Source organism: Antechinus flavipes, chromosome 1 (assembly GCF_016432865.1).
Source record: "Antechinus flavipes isolate AdamAnt ecotype Samford, QLD, Australia chromosome 1, AdamAnt_v2, whole genome shotgun sequence".
In the NCBI taxonomy this organism is placed as follows: Eukaryota; Metazoa; Chordata; class Mammalia; order Dasyuromorphia; family Dasyuridae; genus Antechinus; species Antechinus flavipes.
In genome coordinates, this window is record NC_067398.1 from 636,868,382 (window position 1) to 636,891,681 (window position 23,300).

General features: G+C 35.1%; 1 protein-coding gene across 1 annotated transcript in view; it reads right to left on the reverse strand.

Annotated features, from left to right (window-relative positions):
* The window catches only part of LOC127544484 (collagen alpha-1(XXII) chain-like), a 176,701-nt gene that overhangs the window by 43,477 nt on the left and 109,924 nt on the right, over positions 1–23,300 (reverse strand). The window contains exons 22-25 of the mRNA XM_051971138.1: positions 17,633–17,686; positions 15,899–15,952; positions 10,096–10,149; positions 8,039–8,092 (exon numbers count right to left, since the gene is read on the reverse strand). Of these exons, the coding sequence (XP_051827098.1) occupies positions 8,039–8,092; positions 10,096–10,149; positions 15,899–15,952; positions 17,633–17,686 (216 nt within the window). The remainder of the gene's footprint in view (positions 1–8,038; positions 8,093–10,095; positions 10,150–15,898; positions 15,953–17,632; positions 17,687–23,300) is intronic.

Sequence of the window (23,300 nt, forward strand, 5' to 3'; positions counted from 1 at the left end):
TTTTTCTTGTGTAGCAAGATAACTGTATAAATATGTATACATATATTGTATTTAACATATACTTTAACATATTTAACATGTATGGAACCACCTGCCATCTAGGGAAGGAAGTGGAGGAAAGGAGGAGAAAAATTGGAACAGAAGTTTTTACAAGGGTCATTGTTGAAAAACTACCCAGGCATATGTTTTGTCAATAAAAAGCTACAATAAAATTTTTTAAAAAATCATATGGAAAAGTTATGAGAGTACATGAATATGCAAAAACTGTGATTTAATCTGTACTCCACTATTTTTAATCTCTCTTTATCTACTGCCTCTTTCCATGAAATCTATAGACATTCCTTGATCTCCTCCATTCTTCAACAACGTTCACTTAATCCTGTAGTCCATTAAAAATAGGGCTGTGTTAGAGTCAGTTCTAACCAATTTGCAGAACCAGTTGGTAAAATTTTCAATGTAAACATTTCCACCTCATAAATCATCAAATGCTACAACTCAGAGTTTGATTTATTGTTTTGTTTTCTAGATTTAAGAAAGTGCTAATGATACAGATTAAATTTAATGCTATTTGGAGAGTCTGTTATTGAATATTTACCAGAATACACCTGACTCACTCGTCTTAGTTTGCTCCTCCCTTCCCAAGCCAACAACAGCCTGGGAAAAACAAAACAAAACAAAACAAAACAAAAATATTTATACCCATTGCCTTTATTTCCTCATCTTTCATTCATGTCTCAACTCCTCCCAAGCAGACATTCTGTTGGACTGACACCTTTTTCCTTCCAGTTCAAATTAAATATCAAATTGAAATGGTCTTTGACCTCTTGACCTCTCTTGACCTGTAACATTTGACACTGTTGACCATTTCTTCCTCCATGATACACTCTTCCTTGGTTTTTATAAAATTTTCTTCTGCTTATTCTTCTCTTATTTGTCTAATTGACCTTTCTACATCTTCTTTAATGTATTATCAAAATGTCATATAATTACTATTACTACTATTACTATTATAGAGGGCTGTGTGAGAAATGAATATTTCTATTTAATAATTAATTATTCTATTTCCAGGACCAACATTTTTCTCCTTTTCTACTTCCTCATCTAGAAATCAATCTAATTAGATGTATAAGAAATTTTAGGTTAATAGGTTAATAATGGGTTAATAAAGAAAGTTTAGGTTAATGGGTATATTATTGCTCAATATGTTTGCTCAGACAAGTTGGGAAATGTTGATTCTCCTTATTACCAGCACAGATGATATGGAAGTCGATGTCTCTTTGATCAAGATTTGAGTGTCTCTATTCTAATATAATCCATTTCTTACAATTAAGCAATCAGAATTGAGTATGTACCCTTCAGAAACATCTTCTCTTGCACTGTAACTCCACTGCTAATAGGAGTCTTTGGTCTAAGCGAGATTGCCAAATGACTATCCTTTTATTAATAATCTGCTGGAATTATTAAAAATGATTAAATTACCTAGAGACTATGTCTCGTGAACCTTTTTAAATGTCATAGATTTTATGTGCCAGATACTTTGCTGAGCTATCTTATTTGAGCCTCGTAACAACCCTGGGAGACAGATGCTAGTGTTACCTCAATTTTATAGATGAGAATATTGAGGCAAAGAAGTTTAAGTTAGTTGCCCAGGGTCACATAACTGGTAGGAGTCTAAGAGCTGTTTTGAACTTGTCTTCCTCACTCTAGCCTTGGTTTTCTCTCCACCACACCACCTAGCTGCTATCCTGTCTGAATGCTCAGAAAAAACCCAAGGTTCTATTCTGGTCATTTTTCCCCTACTCTTGCTTCTTCTTTTTTTCCTCCGTTCCCCTCCTTTCTGTTAAGGGACAGGTCAATTCTCTGAGAGTCTCCACAGCTGTGGATCATAATGTCTGAAGGAGTTGCAGGGCAGCCTTTGCTGACACAAGTGTTGCGGACTGGGAATGAGATAAATTGGAGGCAAAGGGAAGAGGAGAGAGGTCAGACAACACAATGATCTCTCAGGAGAGAGGTCAGAGAATAGCGGCCTCTCAGTCTCCTTGTATCATCCTCTCACAAGAGGAGATCCATTCTGGGTTGGATCTCCAGCAGCCACTGTCAGGTGGCTCCCATGTATTCTAACATCTTTGCTCTCTTCCCTTTCTTTTTTAAAAAAAATTAAATTTATGGAATAAAATAAGCATTTCCATAACAGTATAACAGAACAAATGATTGCACCAGAAACTGCAAATGTAGAACTTGCTATTTCTTTTAAATTTATATAATAGTTATCATGTAAATTTCTTTTTTTCCTTCTCTCCCCTCCTCCCCAGAGATGGCTACTGTTAGAAACATACACACACAGGTGTATGTGTGTACATATACACATACATATAATTATTCTATACATACTTCCATTTATCAGTTCTTTCTTTGGATGCAGATAGTATCTTTCTTCATATGCCCTTTGTAGTTAATTTGGATATAATAGTCAAAATAACTTAATTGCTCAAGGTTATTCTTGAAACAATACTGCTGCTACTGTATACAATATTCTCTTGGTTCTGCTCATTTTGCTCTTTATTATGTCATGCAAGTCTTTTTGTATTTTTCTAAGATCATTAAATTCATAATTTCTTATAGCACAATAGTATTCCATCAGTCACATACCACAATGCATTTAGCCCCTCTTCAATTGATGGGCTTCTTTAAAATTTCTAGTTCTTTGTCACCACAAAGAGAGCTGCTATAAACATTTTAGAACATTCCATTTTCCTTTATAACACTTATTTTTCTTTTTCTATACTCATCTTTGGAAATAGACTTAATAGAGTTATTGTTGGATCATAGGGTATAAGCAGTTTAATAATTTTTTGGGCATAATTCCATATTGCTTTCCAAAATGATTGATAAGTTCAAAATTCCAACCCCTCTAATCCCCTTCAATCATTTCCCTTTAATCATTTTAGGCAATCTGATACGTGTGCTATTACATTCATTTACCACAATTTCTTCTTCTTTTTTTTTTATTTTGCCTTCTTCTCTTTCTTTTTTGTCCTTCTCTTTCTCCTTTTTCTTTCTCTTTTTTCTTCTTCTTCCTTTTCTTCCTCTCATTTGTAATGATGCTATGTGTGTAACTAAAATATGACTTTTCAATCCCCAAATCTCACTGGTAGGCATATAATCCAAGGAAATTAAAGATGACAAAAATATTTCTTCATTTTTTTTCTGTAGTAGCAAGAACTGGCAAAAAGTAGATGCATGAAGACTTTGGAATGGCTAAACAAAATATGGTGCATTTATGTAATGGTACATTGCTGTGCTATAAGAAACAATGAACACATGATAAATATATACTGAGGCAGGGATAGACTTACACAAATTGATACAGAGGCAAACAAGAAGAACCAGAAAAAATACACACAATGACTAAAGTAATTTATTGAGAATAACAGCAACAAATTTTAATGCAAGTTTGTATATAAGTGACAAATCTTGGCCCCAAAGAAGGGATATAAGAATGTACTTTTTTTTAGAGGTAAGAGACTATGGATATGGAATAATTTCATAATTATTGAATAATATGGAATAACTGAATAATTGAATGTTATAGAATAAGTAATGCAATAGAATTGCTTTTTTTCCTTTTCTTTTAAAAATTACTTGATTTAGGGGATGCCTGAGTGAGGCAGGGGGAGGATTTTTATTAGAAAATAACTTTCTTGACAAATGAATATAAAAACAAAATATATGAATAATATTTTTAAAATATCTTTAAATCTTTGTATATAAATGTTACTTACTGATATGTAAAATCAAAGACCCAACATTAGGAAAATCTACCCTTCATATACACAAATTCAATTGCTTTCAGAGTAAAATTCTTTCTCCCTAGTCTAGTATTGAAGAAGCTTCATAATTTTCTAGCCTTCTCTCTATAGTATGTTACATCTAGAAGGGAAGTTAGAAATTATCCAATAACATTTTCTTATTTTATAGATAGCCAACTGAGGCTGAGAAACAGAAAGTTATTTGTCCAGAGTGACAGATTATTAATGGCACAGCTACTAATCAGAAATAATTCTATCATCTATCCTGGTCTCTTATTGTCTATCCCTCTCCACTGGACATACATTACACATTCTACTCCTGTACATTGCTCTTACCTAGACATTTCTTTCCACTCTTTTTCATGGATCCAAATATTATTCAAAGTTCCAGGAAAAAAAATCCTTCCCCTCCTATAAGTCTTTCCAAGCCCATAGGAATTTTTTCTGTTCCTCTTATCATGTTACTTATGACTCATATTATCTAGTTGATCTTTATATACTTTATATACTGCCCAAGAGATTTTTTTCAGTTCATTATTTTTCTACTCATTAATCTTCATATGTTTAAATACTCTTTATAGATGCCCTATAAACTCCTGGAGGGCAAGGACTATATTTTTATTTTGTGTACACCTCATAGATCTAAGCACTATGTCAAATGAATTTAATGAGCATCTATTATGTGCCAGTGATATTCTGGATCTTTTTTTCCAGTGCCTGGGAAAGTAAACTGAAAAAAAAAACCCTGTTAATGTTCTCATGGAGCTTAAGCTGTAACTTAAGGGGATTAGATACATACAAAAATAAGTATGCTGGCAAGGGGAATAGAATAAAATGTGTTCCAAATAATTTTTTAAATTAATTAATCATTACTAAGCACCCACTAGGTAAAGTGAACTTTATCTAGCATGATGAACATTTAAAATTGAATAGAATATGACTCTTGTCTCAAAGAATTTTTGAATAGTAGGGAAAACAAAGTATGCACACAATGTACATAATACAGTGTATGTTCTATTCCAAGGTAGAATGCTAAAGGAAAATTAAGAGAACACAAAGTACTATGCTTACTCAGTGGAGAATGAAATTGTGTTTGCCTGAAAAGATCAGGACAGGCTTCTCACAAAAAGGAGTAGTTAAGCTAGGGCCTTGAAAAGATATTTTTTGACTGAGTTAATGAGACATCAGATGAAGGGATAACAACTCCCCAGTTGTCACCTCTTTGCCAACACTCTCATTTGGGGGCTTAAGAGCAACTGGGCATAAAGTAAGAATGCTTTTCACCAATGATGTATTGACAGAAAGGCAGAGAAGGCCTGAAAACCTAATTTCCAGTCACATCTGGCCCCTCTACTATGCAGCCATTTTGTAACTTAAGCTGTGGGCATATAGTCAATTGGTTACTCAATAAGTGTGAGAAGCATTTTGTACCACCTTGTTCATCAAGAAAATTGATTTTATGCAAAGATAGATGGCCTAACTGTTCAAGACCTAAAACTGTATTATACAGAAGTAGTTATCAACATCATGTGGGTTTTGGCTAAGAAATAGAGTAGTAGATCAGTGGAATAGATCAGGTCCACAAGACACAATATTCAATTTACACAAGAAACAAATATTGAAGATGATAGTAATCTACTGCATGATAAACTCAAAGATTCCAACTTCTTGGATATGAACTCACTTTGTAACAAAAATTACTTGAGAACATTGGAAACTAATATGGCCCAAAACTAGCTATTGACCAACATCTCAAACCTTATACCAAGACAAGAAATCATCAAAATGGGTTCAGGATTTAGACATAAATAGTGACACTATAAGCAATTTAGGAGAGCAAGAAATAGCCTTACTCTCAGATCTGTGGAGAAGAGAGAAATGTATGGCCAAAGAGAATATTATGAAATAACACAATGGATAATTTTTATTTCATTAAATTAAAAAGGTTTTGCACAAACAAAACCAATGCAGCCGAGATTAGCTGAGAAATAGGAAGCTGGAAAACAATTTTTATAGTTAGTATTTCTCAGGCCTTATTTCTAAAATAAAAAAAAAACTGAGTCAAATTTATAAGAATACAAGTCATTCACCAATTGATAAACAGCCAAAGGATATGAAATAACAATTTTTATATGGAGAAATTAAATCCATTTATAGTTATATGAAAAACAAATACTCTGAATCACTATTGATTACAGAAATACAAATTAAGACATCTCTGAAATTGAGTTGTCTTTCCCACAACTGGGAAATGCTGACTAAGTTATTGTATATGAATGTAACAGAATATTATTGTTCTGTAAGAAATGATGAGCAGCCTGATTTCAGTTAAAAAACCTGGAAAGACTTGCATGAACTGATGCTAAGTGAAATGAGCAGAACCAAGAGAACACTGTACAAAACAAGATTTATGTTATGTTCAATTGTGATTGTCTTGACTTCTTAGCAATGTAGTGATCCAAGACAAATCCAACAGACTTAGGATGGAAAATGTCATCTGCATCCAGAGAGAGAAATATGAAGACTGGACGTAGATTGAAGAATAGTATTTTCATGTTTGTTTATTTTTTCTCTATCATGGCTTTTTTTTTCTTTTGGTCAGATTTTTCTTGCACAAAATGCAAATACTGAAATATGTTTAAAATGATCGCACGTGTTTAACATATCAGATTGTGTGCTGTTTTGGGGAAGAGGAAGATACAGGAGGAAGGGAGAAAAAATTTGGAACACAAAGTCTTACAAAAGTGAATGTGGAAAACTATCTTTATATGTATTTGGAAAAATAAAATACTAGTTTTTGAATACTGTATGTCCTGCAGTATTATTCTGCCAAGATTTAATTTTTTATGTAAAAATAAGCAAGTAAATCCAACTCCTTAGTATGCAAATTTGCTTTCTTCTTTAATAAATGGTAAAATTATATGTAAAATTAATGCTAAAATTTAAAAAATGTATGTAAGTAATTAGGGAAAAATAAAATACTATTGAAATGGGGGGGGGGATGGTTTTATTTATTTCATTCTGAACTTTCTATGAGTAGAACAGGCCAGAAAAAAATAAAACAGTCTACAGTCACAACTAACAAAACTCTGTTTTTAGAAAGATAATGATAAGCTAAATTAACTATACCAAGATGAGGATGTCCTTCTGTGAGTAACACTTTTAAATTCATACACACAAAAATACAGAGGATTTAAAAGGAATCAAATGATATTTAAATAGGTATAGATTTGTTTTAAGTTCATAGACCTCACATTAAGAATAAATGGGCAACCTACAGAGCTAGTTGATCAGTATGTATGTTTTAGGCAAATTTTAGACATCATTCCATATTTTTAGAACAAAAAACAGGAACAAAAACTGAATAGAAGAGGAAGATGGTATTGAATTATCTTTGGAGACTGGGACAGTAAATTTTAAAATGTCCATATTCTTCTGGTGAGGCTATATAGCTATGGGTCATAGAAAACCACAGTCTCTGAAGAACTTAAAACAATAGGGAGAAATGAATAGGTTGCAACATATTATCCATGAAGAATTGTGCTGGAAGGCAGGGGTAAAGGATACCATTAGAGAGATAATAGAAAAGGAATGAAACCAGTCCTATACCTAGAGTGGGAGATAACTAATTAAAAGCCAATATGTCATAATTATAATCATGCAATATCAAGAGATATAGAAGGGGACCTCCCTAGGATATTGGGTGGGCCTCTAAGTAGAGGATTTAGTGGGAGACAAGGATAATAGTTACAAGATGAGATGTGGGTTAAGTTGCAATTTAAATCACTGATGAGAGTATTCATACATCCCATATGTAATGAATCTATGAATTCCTTAAAGTAAAAATGAAATTTAGGATTTACTAAGCAATAAACAGAAGGATAGAAGTCCTTTGCTTTGGTCCCATGTCCAATATTGATTATCTGTGTGATGCTAGATAGGTTATTTCATACTCTCTAAACTTCAGTTTTTTCACTTGAAAATTGGAAATGACAACATTGGCACTCTCCAAGTCATAGGACGATTGTGAAGAAAGTTCTTTGTAAATCTTAAAGAGTTTCAGACTTGTCAAATCTCCAATAGTAATGATTGAGTATAATGCAAGCTTCTCATGGTAAATTCATCCTTTCTCCTCCTACTGTCACTCTGAACCTTATTTGCTCCAGTATCCCATTTTAGTGCTAAATTCTGAATGATGTAAAAGGAATAAATAACCACATGCTACTTACAGGAATTCCAGGCAATCCAGGTGGGCCTTGGAGACCAGGAGGACCATCTTTACCCTGTAAAAGCCAGAGATGTAGCTGCATTAGTTCACATGTCTATGCACTTTCTAGAGAGAAATGGGTTCATCACGTTAAGGCCATAATTTGCTACGGCACAGGACTCTTTAAGAAAAATGCCTGGAAATGTATTTGGTCCAGAGCTTATGCTACTCCTGTCAGAATAGATCAGTGTAACATCGTGCTGCTTGGCCTCTGTGACTTAAGTCTCTCCCTACTGAAGTCCATCTTCCACTTAGTTTTCAAATTAATCTTTCTAAAGTGCACATTTGATCATGTCAGCATCATATTCAATAAACTCCAGGATCAAATACGAAATCCTCTGTTTGACAGTCAAAGCTCTTCACAACCCAACCACCTCCTATCTTCCTAGTTTTCTTGTAGTCTCCATCAGTGACAATGGTCTCATCCTGTTCCTTTAAGGAGACATTCCATTTTTGAACTACACATTTTTACTGGTTGTCCTGTATGCATGGAATTCTCTACCTCCTCATCTCTACCTCCAGGCTTCCCTGATTCCCTGAAAATCTCAGCTAAAAGGCAAGAGGCCTTTCCCAGTCCCTCAATTCTGCTGAGAGAATCTCCAAATTTTCCTGCATATAACATCTTTTATATAATTGTTTATATATTGTCACCTTCTTTAAAGTATGAGCTTCTCAGAGCCCCTAATATTCCTATTGCTTAGCCCACTGCATAACATACAATAAGATCTCAATAAATGTTGATTGACAGTGACAGAAATGAGAACATTATAGCCAAAAGATCGCTAAGAAAAGATCCATAATAAAATTACAGCATCTCCGAGGTGGTAGTGGGAGATGGAGGGAGGAAGGCAGGGCTTGTGGAACCAGCACAAATCACATCTGGATTAAGAATTTCTTATAAAGGTAGACTCCTTAAAAATTTCTCATCTAACCGTACTCGAAGACCACCATTTTTGAGGAATCCATTTACTTTGTAAGTAGTCCATTGCATTGGACAGCATTGATTGTTAGATTTTTTGTTTGTTTCTATCACTTTGATCTGCTTCACTACAATTCCAACCCATTGTTTCTCCATTACGCCTGCTTGAGACACGAAACTCAAATATAATTCATCTTCTAGCTGACAGTCCTTCAGGTATCTGAATGTGGGTATAATGTCAACTCTCTTCTGCACAGTAAATCTCTCTATTCCTTTAACTAATCTTGCAGGGACAGAGGATTCAGTTTCCTCAGTATTTTGGTAGTCCTCCTTTTGGCACTCTCTAGCTTATGAGTGTCTTTCTTAAAGTATATACTCTGAATCTAAACATCTCCCTGTCAATGTGGTCTAATTAAGGTAGATAGCAACAGGACCGTCATCTTTACAAGCTATACTTTTAAAAATATATGGACCTGTGATTTCGTCAGTTTAAGAAGTTCCCAGTGAGGAATTCTTACTAGTTCTGGATTTGGCAATTTATTTGCAATTTACAGGCTTAAGGAGTTTACTGGGAATTAGAGCTATTCACTCATTTTACAGATTAAGGAACTGGCAACCAGAGAGATTGCCCAGGTTTTAAGCAGCAGAGCCAGGTTTGGGGATCCTCAACCAGATCTCTGAAATCAAATCATTATTGCTTCCCATTATACTGCATAAATTAAATAAAACAAAGATCTCTTCCTTGACCCTAGTCAGAAAGGTAAATTAGAGCTAGATTATGGCAGGCTTTGAATGTCAGGATAGTATAGACTCATGGTTTACTTGGCAGGAAAGTTTTGGAGTAAAGAAGGGATATCATCAGAATTGTATATTAGAGAGACTGTATGGGTATGAATTGTGGAATGAGGGAAGAATAAGAGGAACACCAGGAGTGTTCTATTAGTTCTGATTAGAGGAAATTGAGCTGGGGTTACGGCCCCAGTAGTGGGTGGAGGTGATAGAAGGGAGAGATGTTATTGAACCAGAAAGGATAGAATGTAGTGATTCATTCGATAGAATTGTTCTTCAGATTAGGGAAGGCTCTGTAGAGGAAGACTTACTGTTACTCCTGGGCTTCCTGGCGGGCCGGCGGGTCCAGAGGCACCAACTATTCCCTAAGGAAACAAACAAAACAGCACAGATAACATAGGAAGCGCTCCTGCCACAGCCTTTCTGATATGCTTAATCAAAGCAGCTGTGAGAACCATCACAGCCCTGGGACAAACATGGTATACTAAGTGACCCACCCCTCCGGTGCATGCTGAAGATCAGGTTACTGAACCTGGAAGGCCAGACACATCCACTCTTCCCTCCAGCAGCTTCAGGCTGCTATATAGAATAAAGCTGAAAAGAATAGCTGATTGGAAGCAGGTTCTGTTCCAAAAACAATGATGAGTATGCAGTCAATAGAACAATACAATTATAGCAGCTTTGCTGTCCCTGATGGTGTGGATGAGATGCAGATGAAGCCAGCCCAACTCAAGCGCAGGCAGGGCTGAGAAGGCTCTGAATAGAGCTTGGCAATATGCCCATCACGAGAAGACCGGCCTAGCTAACTGAGGAGTTTCAGGATGAGGAGCTGGCAACGAGGTGATGGATTTCTTGGCCACAGCAACTCATTAAATTATTGACAGGGGAATGCAGAGATCAGAACAGGTAGAGAAAAATTCCCACAAAAATAAAATTACAAATTCTTAAAGCTTTAAACTAATAGAAAGATACCATCATAAAGGAATTTAGAGGGCTTAATATGTGGCCTATTAACTCCTCCCTTACAGCTGAGGAAACTGAGACCCAGGGGTGATAAATGGCTGACTCCTGGTCACTGAAACAGTAAAAAGTCCTCTGCTTTTAGAGTGAGTGTTTCCCCTACAACCACTGTACCACACATTAGACAGTTTACAAAGCGCTTTGACATATACTATTTTATGTAATCCTTACAATTCTGTGAGTTCCATAGTACAACTACTTCTATGTCTATTTTACGGATGAGGAAATTAGGGTCCATCCGTGCTAAATGATATGTATTTCATAAAAATGAATAATTACTCAAAACTATGCAGGAAGTCAGACTCCCTAAAAACAAACAAATAAATAAATAAGCCAACTGTCTAGCTCTTGAATATTCAACAGACAATGAAGATCCTGGTTTTCATTCCCAGAGAACAAATAGCAATGGAGAAAATGTCTATCTATCAGGCCAGATCCACAGGAACAAAGGGGGTGAGTGGCTATGGTATCATGGAGTGAAAGACAAAGAAAAATCATCCAGGCATGAGTCAGATTTGCTCAAGGACACATGGTCTTTAATTGCAAGAGAGAGGCAGCAGTCTGACGGATAGGGCACATTTATTGGTCTGTAGAATTTAGGGCTGCCAGAAACCTTTATCAGAGTCCCTTTGTCAGAGCCTACTGTCATGCATCCCTCGCCTCCAACGCTCTTTTATAGAAAAAACCTGATTCCTTTAAGTCTAATGATTGGGGGTAGGCATAAGGAAGGGCATTAAGAGAAATAAGCAGGAATAGGAGAAATAAGGGGAGCTAAAGGAATTAGTCTTTTGAACATTGTATTTTCTGTGTTTTAGGAAATAGAGGGATGATGAATGAAATCAAGCCATAATTACATGTACAGAATGCTTATGGGATGATTTCATTTTTGTCTTTGCACTCTTGTATCCAGCACAGTCCTTTGCATATAGTAAGTGCTTAATAAATGTTTGCTGAATTTATAGTCCCAACTCATTCATTTAGAATAAAATTTGAAAAGCAAGCACCTACTTCAACCTCTTTACCTTGAATATGGGGAAACTGTGGCTCAGAAATGTCATGTCTTAACTTGTCCAAGGTGATCTGCCTAATGAGTGGAAAAACTTGAACTTTTCTCCTAGTCCAAGTCTTATTCCAACTTCAAAAAATGTTTTTCTGTTTTAAGTAATTTTCCAGTCATATAATTTGTAGTCCGCATGATGTCCATTGTGTGGATTTTCATAGAATAAGCAATATACATGGAGTTAGAATATGTCTAGTTGAATGTCATCTATATCACTGACCTGGGAAATGAGCCTGGGAAAATTCTTGACTCCAGTTGTGCTTAGTATGTTCTTGATAAATACACTGAGCCCACTGTCTGCAAAAGTGTTGTCGAAATTGTTTTGCAGAGGAAGTAAAAATAAGTAGATTTATGTTTCAGCTTCATGGCTTACTGGCTGACATTGAGTAAAACCTTCTATTCATAGTGATTGATGCACTCTCTTCAAAGCTCAGTTTCCTCACCTATAAAATGGACATCATAATCCATGGCCTGACCTGATCACTTGACAGGACTGTGAGCAGTACATTAAAAGAACAAATCTTTTATGTGCTATAAATATAATGTGAACTGTAATTGTTTTCTTTTTATTAGTAGTATTAAATTGCTAATTCTAATAATGTTATATTGATATTTCAAAAATGAAAGTAATAGCTAATATTTATATCACACTTTAAAGTTTAAATAAGCATTTTACAGATATTATTTCATTTAATAATCACAACCATGGGACAGGGGTACTATTATTATCTAAGGTTGCATATTAACTCAAGTCTTCCTGATCCCAGAGCTGGTACTCTCTCTATGGCAACACCAAGCTGCCATATTATATTGGGGGAATTTATTTAACTTCTTCAGTTTTCAGTTTTCTTATTTGTAAAAGGGGGATTCCGACCCAATGTCCTTTAATGTACTTTTCTGCTCTAAATCTGTGAGCTATTAAATGAAAATCAATAAAATTATTATTTCAGCTCAGTAAAGGAAGCTGAAAAGGAATACTGGTAGGAGAAGGACCCTGTGTGAGGTCATGTGGGAGAGTTCCAGAGAAATGCAAAGCAGTATAATTGGTAGAAAATGAAGAGAAAATCTATACTAAATTTTCCTCCTTAAATAGAAAAGTTGCAGTTTATAGTGGAGGAAAGAATTCTCCTTCTGAGTGCTTCAACAACTGATGAAATTACAGATTTTTTGCATATTCCCAGTGCCTCACACTGGATCTCATGCTTTGTAGGTTCAAAATACAATTCAATTCAACACAATATATTACAATTCTGAACTAAATGATATCCTAATCCAGACTCTGTTTCTACCCAACATGTGACCCTAAACCAGGCCCTTGACATTTCTGACTTTTATATTCCTCACCCCTAAAAGGAGGGGATTGGATCAAATGATCTCTGGGATGCTCTCTAGTTCTAAATCATAATGAGTTTGATCAGTATCTAGCTAGAAGGATTTGATTTCTCTTCTGGATCTGGTGCTGATTCTCCCACTGTATGACTGACAATTGACCTTGTGGCTTTTTCTGGCTAACGCTCTGTTTCCAATCTAATTAATAAAGGATAATGACATAAATATAACAAGGATAGCTCACCTTTATTCAGCAATTCAGAATTTACAAAGTTTTATACTCAGAGCTACCCTAAGAAGTAGATATTAAAAAGGTTTTTAGGTAGAAACAGGATTAGAGTGGATAGTGAAATTTATAACGTCCAGTTAATGAGCCAGGAGTTGAACACAAGTCCATTATTCCCTTTCCTCTCTACCATTTAACCCATGGAATGGTACTTCTATCTTCTCTAACTCAAGTAGCCAATTCTTCTGCCATCCTGAAAGAAGGTTTGGGAATGTGACTCCCGAGTACAGAAAATATGTGAATATGGGATTACAACTGAGAAATGAGCATTGCTAGGACAGGTACCATTTCTTAGACCTTTGGGGACCCATAAAGAACCTTAGGGAAATGTAATCTGGGAATGAATGGAGAAAAGCTGGAGGTACTGATGATGTACTATGTTCTTTGTTGCTATGGCTACAATTGATGAATACCATGAATCATTTGAAATAAATGAGGTGTAATTCACAGAGGAAGAACACAAGTGATCTATAGAAGACAAGAGGGCTAGCACGCAAGGGCTGAAGAAGCAAATTAGAATGTGGCTGTAAGCTGAAGCAGTTTAATACTTATTTCAAGGTCAAAAATTTTGACACATGGAAAGAGCTCATTCAGAAGCATCTGATGGGAATAGATAGTAATTTTCCTATACATTTGAATAGTGCTTCAAGGAGTATGAGATGGTTTTCCAAGGATGATCTCATTTGATCTCTACCACAATCTAATAAGCAAACTATAAATAGCCTACATTTCTAGAACATTTTACAGTTTACAGAGCACTTTCCTTACAACAGTTCTGTAACCCAGGCTGTATAAGCATTAATACCCCCATTTTTCAGATCAAACAAACCAACACACAAAAACAAGGATCAGAAAGAGGTAAAAGTCGATTGGTAAATAAGTGTTTATTAATCATTCACTATATACCAGGCACTGTGCTAAACGGAGATTTCAAGGTGAAGGTGATCTAAGGTGATCTTATTTCATCTTAATCTCATATTACAGATGAGGAAAATAAATTCCCAAGAAGCCAAGTGTCTAGGCTAGGGTCAAAAATATGTAGATATGAGTCACTCTGATAATGAAGATGAAGTCAGAGTACTGAGTTTTGCATCTCAATTGCAGATGTGCTACTTAATGATTGAGGAAAAATCCCTTTCCTCCTCTGTCTCCCAATAACCTTGTCTGTAATACGAGAGTTGGTTGAGGTGATTGCTAAGTTTTCTTCTAGTTCTGCTGGCATATGATTCTGTCACATGTGTCCAGTGAGTGGATGGTAAAACTGGAATTACGACCTGGGTATTCTGACTCTGAATAATCTGATTAATGCTGTTTCTCATTTTGAGGAAATGTGACTAGATTATTCTGAACATGATGAGGATGACGGTCAGACTGGATGATATTTACATAGCCCCTTCCAGTGCTTAGATTTGATAAGCCTAGGTTGCCTGGAAGTTATTTGTCACCACAGAGGTTCTTAATTATATTTGTTTGTACCATCAACCCCTTTAGAAATATGGTGGAAGTTTATTTACTCCTTCTTAAAACAATATTTCTAAATAATTGAAGGAAATGATAAGTTGTAATTAGAACCATCCAAGTTCATGAATTTATTGAAAGCCAGGAACTCCAGGTTAAGAATCTCTGGTGGTAATGTGATGGGGGTGGGATTGGAAGAGAATGAGAAAGAAGAGAAAGAAAAAAAGGAGGAAGGGAAGGAGAAATCCTATCTCACTCTAATTCTCACTGAAGTAAAAATTGTTGATTTAATTTATAGTTGACCAGTGTCTACATCCTCTTGTACATAGTGGGATATTATGATTGCTGAAGAACTTAAAAGTTATTAAAAACACTAGATTTAGAAGTTTCAAGTTACAACTCTACCACTAAATGCCAGGTTGTGATCTCGGTCTAGACACTTCTCTAAGTATAAGTTTCCTTATTTTAAGAATCAAGACACTAGGTTAACACTCACCTTGCAATGAGAAGATCTCATTTATTCTCTATGTCTGACATTTATAATCAGTGTCACTTCAGACATGTCATATAACATTCCTGAGCTTCAATTACCCCATCTGTAAAATGAGGAGTTTGGAAAAGACCATTTCTGAGGTTCCTTCTAGGCCTAGATTTATGAATCTCTGTGATACATTCCAGTTCATAATCCTATGAAATATCCAAAGAAATCTCTATCCCTAAGCTAATCATGTGATCCTTTCTTTCATTTTTCACTTTAAGGTTCTTCCCTTACTTTTCCTCCATTTCTTTTCAATCCATTATCCTTAACCTGTCTCCAACCAATGCAGATTGCCCAGTGAATCAACTAGAGGCAAGGCCAAGTGAAGATCTTGAACATCACATCAGAGATTGGAAAGAGAGGGGCAGATATTAATATGATATAAAGTGATGAGTATAAATCCAACAAACCAATGCTACTTACAGGTGGCCCTGGGTCCCCAGCTGGTCCCATGAAACCAGGAACTCCAGGATGACCCTAGGTGTGGGGGTAGAAGAGAACAGTAGAAATCTTAAGAATTTTCCCCCCTGTATTCATTAACTTATTTCACATATTATATAGATTCATAAAATCACAATACTCTTCAGAAGTCATGGAATCTAATCAGATATAAGAACTATCTGCTATGAATTCTGAGGACAGATTTGTAACCAAAAGTTTAGCAAACAGATGATAAATTTCTTGGCAATTACAGTCCATTAAATTATCCACTAAACTAGGGCTTCTTAAAACCTTTTTATTTTTAACCCCTTTCCGCAGAGAAATTTTTATACAAGATTTAACATATATTGCTACCATGTTTAATATGTATTGGACTACTTGCCATCTAGGGGAGAGAGTGGGGGAAAAGGGAGAATTAGAACACAAGGTTTTGCAAGAGCTAATTTTGAATTAGAGAATTGTCCACACATATGTTTTGAAAAATAAAAAGTTTTAATTAATAAAATAAATAAATAATAGAAAATTTTTTATATAACAAGGAGTATATAGGTATATAAAACAAGTATACAAATCAAGCATTCTTGATAATAAAATCCTAATTTTGTGACCCGCACATTCAGTTATACTGTGACCCATTGTTTATAAAGATTTATACAAAAGCTATGTATTAAAACTAAACTATGAGGATTTTTTGGTACAGAAAGAAAATAAATCACATAAATGAAAACACAAATCCTTTAAAAAATAGTGTTTCTAGCAATAAAATTGGATTAGTTGCCTTTTTAAGGTTGATTCAAATTTTTTAGTATCTATGATTCTATGAATGAGAACTATTCAATGTTTCATAAAATCTCTGATTTTACTCAAATAGATAACACCCCCTACAAACTATTAATTGGTAAGAGGATAAACTAAGTTTTGGTGATAAGCTTCCAAATTTAGCTTTCTTAGTCCTGTGACAGACATGGCTATATATTGAGTCTTTCCAGTTTAGAAAAACTTGCCAGAAGTTGTGTTAACTATTTTAAATTTAAGGAGCATAGGATCACCTTCATTTTATGATGGAGCAGGATAATAAAATATTATTGATGGACAAATGAAGAATAAGATGTATATATGTGTATGTGTAGAAAAATAAAATGCTTGTTCTATATATGTATATACGTATACATAGATGTATCTGTGTGTGTATATATATACGCGTGTGTACATATGCACACACATATGACACATATATGCATGAGAGGAGCTGTGCAATGTGAATTACTGATAGGCAGATAATAATACGAATGACTCAGAATCTGACATCATGAGCAAGCAATGGAAAGGAAATATTTCATTTGTGACAAAGAAAATTGTTTGATGAGTCATGTTTATAGCTTGTGGAATTGAATTGAACTGAATTGAGAACTAGATCAAGTAAGTGGGGATCTTTCAGAGGTCAGAATAAGCCAGGAAACCCAATAGAACTGGAAAGGGAAGTTCCTTGTAGGGAAAGATACTTTCTTGGAGTAACTTTGGAAATAATTAGATAAACAGTAGAAAGGAGAAGAGACACAGAAGTTGAGAAATGATTAAAAAGTCATTTTTATTCCTAAGATCCAAAGGAAGTTATCATTTAAGAAGGAAATTAGGAAAGTAACTTTGTGGATGAGGACAGTAATGCTGATGATTTCTGTGAACGAATGGGGAATTAGGAAGGAATTAGGTTATTACCTGTTCACCTTTTTGTCCAATCTCACCATCTGCTCCTGGTTCTCCTTTAGTGCCCTGAGGGAAAATAGAAAACCATTATTATTGTTTTTACTAGAACTACTTTATATATAGAGAGGTTACTAACTTGCCAAAGTCCCCCTTCTTCTCCTCACCAAAGGGATACACCAACTTAAACCAAAATCAAAACCTAAACAACAAAAAACTCTGAAAATGATTTATAAACCCCATACATAAACACCATTTTTATGTATGTATGTTATCTAATATTCAAATTAATTTATTTCAATAAACACCCATTAAATATTCACTTTTCTTTACTAAAAGCACAGACACACAAATCAAAACTGAAACAAAAATCTGTGGGAAAAAAACAATTAATTTTGGATAGCTCCATTTGTGGGGGATCCAAGATTCAAGTGAACTAATTTTAATAAATACTAATAAGTACATTCCATAAGGTAGAAACTAGTATTATAAAAGATAAAACAAAACAAACAAAATAGCTTGTAATCTCTAGTAATTTATAGTATACAAAATTTGAACAAATAAAAAATGTAATATAATTTGCAGAGGGGGAGGCAGAGTAAGGGTCGGAATTCAGCTGAGCTCTTTCCCAAGCCTTTCTAAATTACCTTCCAACAATGACTTTAAACAATTTCTACAATGTCAGGACCTGCCAAAAATAGGAAAAATATAAAAAGATGGAGTGAAACAATTTCCTAACCTAGGACTACTTAGATGGTGCCACAGAGTGAGAGAGTAGGGCCATCTGTCACAAGGTGGTCCAATGCTCTCCAGAATGGTTGGACGCATTCACAACTCCAACTTCTTTATTCCAGTTTTCCCACATCACCTCCAACATTCAGTATTATCTTTTCCTGTCATCCTGGCCAATCTGAGAGGTATATAGTGGGATCTCAGAGTTGTCTTAATTTGCATTTCTCTGATTAATAATTATTGGGACCATCTTTTCATATGGCTAGAAAAGTTTCAATTTCTTTGTCTGAAAATTGTCTGTTCATATCCTTTCATCATTAATTGATTTTTTTTATTATAGCTTTTTATTTACAAGATATATGCATGGGTAATTTTTCAGCATTGACCATTGAAAAACCTTCCCTATATGGGAAAACTTTTCCCCTTCTTCCCCTGGATGGCAGGTAGTCAAATACATGTTTAATATGTTAAAGTATATGTTAAATACAATATATGTATACATATCCATATAGTTATTTTTTTTTAACTTTTAAGGTTTACCGTAGAACCTGCTGGTCATTTCTTACAGAACAATAATATTCCATAACATTCATATATCACAATTTACCCAACCATTTTCCAATTGATGGGCATCCATTGATTTTCCAGTTTCTAGCCACTACAAACAGGGTTGCCACGAACATTTTGGTACATACAGGTCCTTTTCCCTTCTTTAGTATCTCTTTGGGGCATAAGCCTAGTAGTAGCACTGCTAGATGAAAGGGTATGCACAGTTTGATAACTTTTTGGGCATAATTCCAGATTGCTCTCCAGAATGGTTGGATTTGTTCACAACTCCACCAACAATGCATCGGTGTCCCAGTTTTCCCGCATCCCCTCCAACATTCATCATTATTTTTTCCTGTCATCTTAGCCAATCTGACAGGTGTGTAGTGGTATCTCAGAATTGTCTTAATTTGCATTTCTCTGATCAATAGTGATTTGGAACACTCTTTCATATGAGTGGTAATAGTTTCAATTTCATCCTCTGAAAATTGTCTGTTCATAGCCTTTGACCATTTATCAATTGGAGAATGGCTTGATTTCTTATAAATTTGAGTCAGTTCTCTATATATTTTGGAAATGAGGCCTTTATTAGAACCTTTAACTGTGAAGATGTTTTCCTAGTTTGTTGCTTCCCTTCTAATCTTGTTTGCATTATTTTTGTTTGTACAAAGGCTTTTTAATTTGATATAATCAAAATTTTCTATTTTGTGATCAGTAATGGTCTCTAGCTCATCTTTGGTAACAAATTTCTTTCTCCTCCACAAGTTTGAGAGATAAATTATCCTATGTTCCTCTAATTTATTTATAATCTTGTTCTTTACAGCATCATCTTTCAGGAGAGGAGATGGAACTTCAATGAAGTAAGAAACTTTCAATAATTTCTAGTCTAAAAAGAAGAACTAAACAGAGATTTTAATCTTCAAAAACAGAATTCAAGAGAACTATAGAAAGGTAAACTGGGAAAATATATCTATTTAAAGGTTAAACTGTTTATATCCTTATATGGGAAAACAACATCTATATCTCTTAAGAACTGTATCTGATAATGAGGCAGACAAAAGAGAACATCACATGGACTGAAAATGTGGTTGTGAATGGAATCTGATGTTATGATATCAAAGAAAAAGTCATTAAGGAGTGGGAAAAGATTTTTAGTGGAAGAAAGAGGAAAGGGAAGGTATAATAACCACCAAGAGGCTCAAAAGATTTATTACAATCCAGGGGGGAAAGGGAGGAGGATGAGCATTGTTTAAAGCTTGATGTCTTTTGGCTCTGAGGGATTAATTTAATCATTCAGTTGGATATAGAAATTTATTTAATCCCATAAAGAAGTAGGAGAAGAAAGAGAAAAAGAAAAGGGAGGGACAGAATTGAAGTGAGGACAGAAACACTAGGAAAAAAGGTAAGAGAAGAGGAGAAGCATTGATAGAAGATAAGGTAGTGCATGGAGTGGTTTGAAAAAAAATACCAAATGAAGGGTGTAGGGTTAAAAGGAGATAAGGTAGTGGGTGGGGTGGGTTAAAAAAAAAACACTACTAAGAGAAAGGGGAAGGGTTGATAGGAGATAAAGTAATGGGTAGGGTGGGTAAAAAAAAAACAAAATGCAATACTAAAGATAGGGTAGAAAAAGAGAAACAAAAGTATATATGGGGAGAAAATAGGATGGAGGGAAATACCAAGTTGGTAATCATAATAGTTAATGTGAATGGGATGAAGTCTCCCATAAAATGGAAGCAAATGGAATAAATTAAAAAATGGAATCTTACAAAAAAAAAGAAATAATTAAACAAACTCAAAAGAATAAAAATAAAAGAAAATGAAATATCTCATTGGAAAAAAAACAACTGACCTAGAAAATAGACAGAAGAGGTAACTTAAAATTATTGGACTACCTGAAAGCCATGATAAAATAAAACACTAGACATCATCATTCAAGAAATTATCAAGAAAAATTGACCTAATATTTTTGAATCAGAAAGTAAAATAGAATCCAAAGAAAACACTGATAACCTCCAGAAAGAGATGCCAAAATGAAAACTCTCAAGAATATTACAGCCAAATTCCATAATTCCCAGGTCAAGAAGGAAATACTGCAAGTAGTCAAAAAAGAAACAATTCATATACTGTATAAGCACAATCAAAATATTGAAAAGTTTTAAGCAGATTCTGCGTTACCAAATTGGTGGACTTAGAATGTAATGTATTCAGGAGGGCAAAAGAACTAGGATTACAATCAAGAATCCCCTATCCGGTAAAACTAAATGTAGAAGGCCTGAACTTTTTCACTTGTTAAGGGCCACTGTTCTACCTACACTGGTGTATCAGTTTTCCATTGAATAGGAACAGGTGAGAGTGTTGGCAGGCCTTCAACAGCAGCCCTGCCTAAAAAGCCAAAGTACTCAATTGTAATCCTATACAACAGTTATACAACAGGATGTATAGGATACAACAATCCACAGATTGATGGGGATTTTTTCAGCTATAAAAGGAATAAAAGCTCCTAATTCACCTTCAAACGTCCATCTCATAGGATCAGCACTAACTTCAGCTGTTATCAATCCTCCTACGCCAGACATGTAGGTGTCTGCCTTAATCTTTGGCCAGTGACTGGGCCCGGTGGCACCTCTAATGACTGTATGATCTGCATCAGTGTCTACCAATCCTTCCAATGGTAGGCCAGTTATATAGATAGTGAGCATAGGTCGGTCAGCTGTCACAGCTGCTGTCCGGTATATTCCTGGATTTTGTTGCTTGGACTCAGAATCTGGGTGACTATCACCAGATTGCTTATTAAAAGTCTGTATCAGTAAACCTGATGCTACTACTTCTCCTTATTGATAAGTCATACATTGTCTACCTGTAGTAGTGACTGGGATATTATCTACAAGTTCCCCAGTTTCCCACATCAGTGTGTGGATGAACACCATTTTGTACTTACTCTCAGGAGGGGAAATGATCAAGCCTACTGTGCCTGGAGGCAAGGGATCCATAGGCTGGAGAGGGACAGATTTCACCTCTTCAGGGGAGAGTTTCAGCTGTATGCAACTCTATTCTCCCCAATTGTAATCCCTTTCTCCCATCAGATTGCTTCTTGGCTGATTGATTAGGTCTGAGTACTGAACTTCTAAAGATTCTCTGGGTATAACACTGGCTGCCATCATGCACCAAGGGCTTTTTGCCTGGGTCCCTGGAGCTGGGCCCCCTGCTTCCTGTTTCCCCGAGTCAATCTACATTCTGATGCCCACTGAGGCCCTGGAGCTGGGCTCTGCTTCCCATTTTCCTGAGCCACTACAAGGATAGTCAAAGATAGACTGTCTCTTTTCCAGTCCTTCTCAGCCCTTATATACCTTATTGTAATTACGTCATTACAGTGTACTGATTATGTGTGAACTTAGAGAACCATTACATCACCATACTAAGTCCTAAGCATATATGTGAACTAGAGGACAATCATCTCAATTCCACTGAGTTAACACCTTGTTTCAAGTATACTTGTCCAAAGTTCAGGCCCTCTACAACTAAATATAATCCTTCAGGAGAAAACTGTACATTCAGTGAAATAAAGGATTTTCAAGTATTTCTGCTGAATAGAAAATTTGACTTTCAAATTCAAGACTCAGGAGAAGCATAAAAGGGGAAACAGGAAAGATAAATCGCAAAAGATTCAATAAGATTAAACTTTTTACTTTCCTACATGAGAAAATCATTCTTGTAACTACTAAACATTTTCTCATATTAGGGCAGTTAGAAGGAATATACATAAACAGAAAGCATAGGTGTGAGTTCAACACAATGATATAGTTATCTAAAAAAATAAAAGTAAGACATGAGAAAAATGCACTGGGATAAGGAGAAAGGAAGAAGTAGAATGAAATAAATTATTTGACATGAGAGGTCCTAACAAGATTTTACAGTGAGGGGGAAGGGGAAAGAAAATAGAGGAGCAAATGAACTTTCCTTACTTTCTTTAGGAGCGGTTCAAAGAGGGAATAACATACACATTCAGTTGGGTGTAGAAATACACAAAAAAGTAGGAGGTAAAAGGGATAAGAGAAGAGGGGGCACTAATTGAAGGGTAGACAATTTGGAGGAGGTAAAAGCCAAAAACAAAATGCTTCTAAGAATAGACAGGATGAAAGAGAGAGACAAAGAGAGATAGACAGATAGACAAATAGACAGCAGACAGACAGAGACAGAGACATAAAAGGATGGATGTGAGGGGGAAATAAGATAGAGGGAACTATACAGTTAATAATCATTACTGTAAAAAAGTTTTTCTGATAAAAGACTTCATTTCTCAAGCTTCTATAGAAATAAAAGCTCTGCCTTAATTGATAAATGATCAAAGGATATGAACAGGAAGCTTTCAAAGTAATCAAAGATATCTATAGTCATATAAACATGC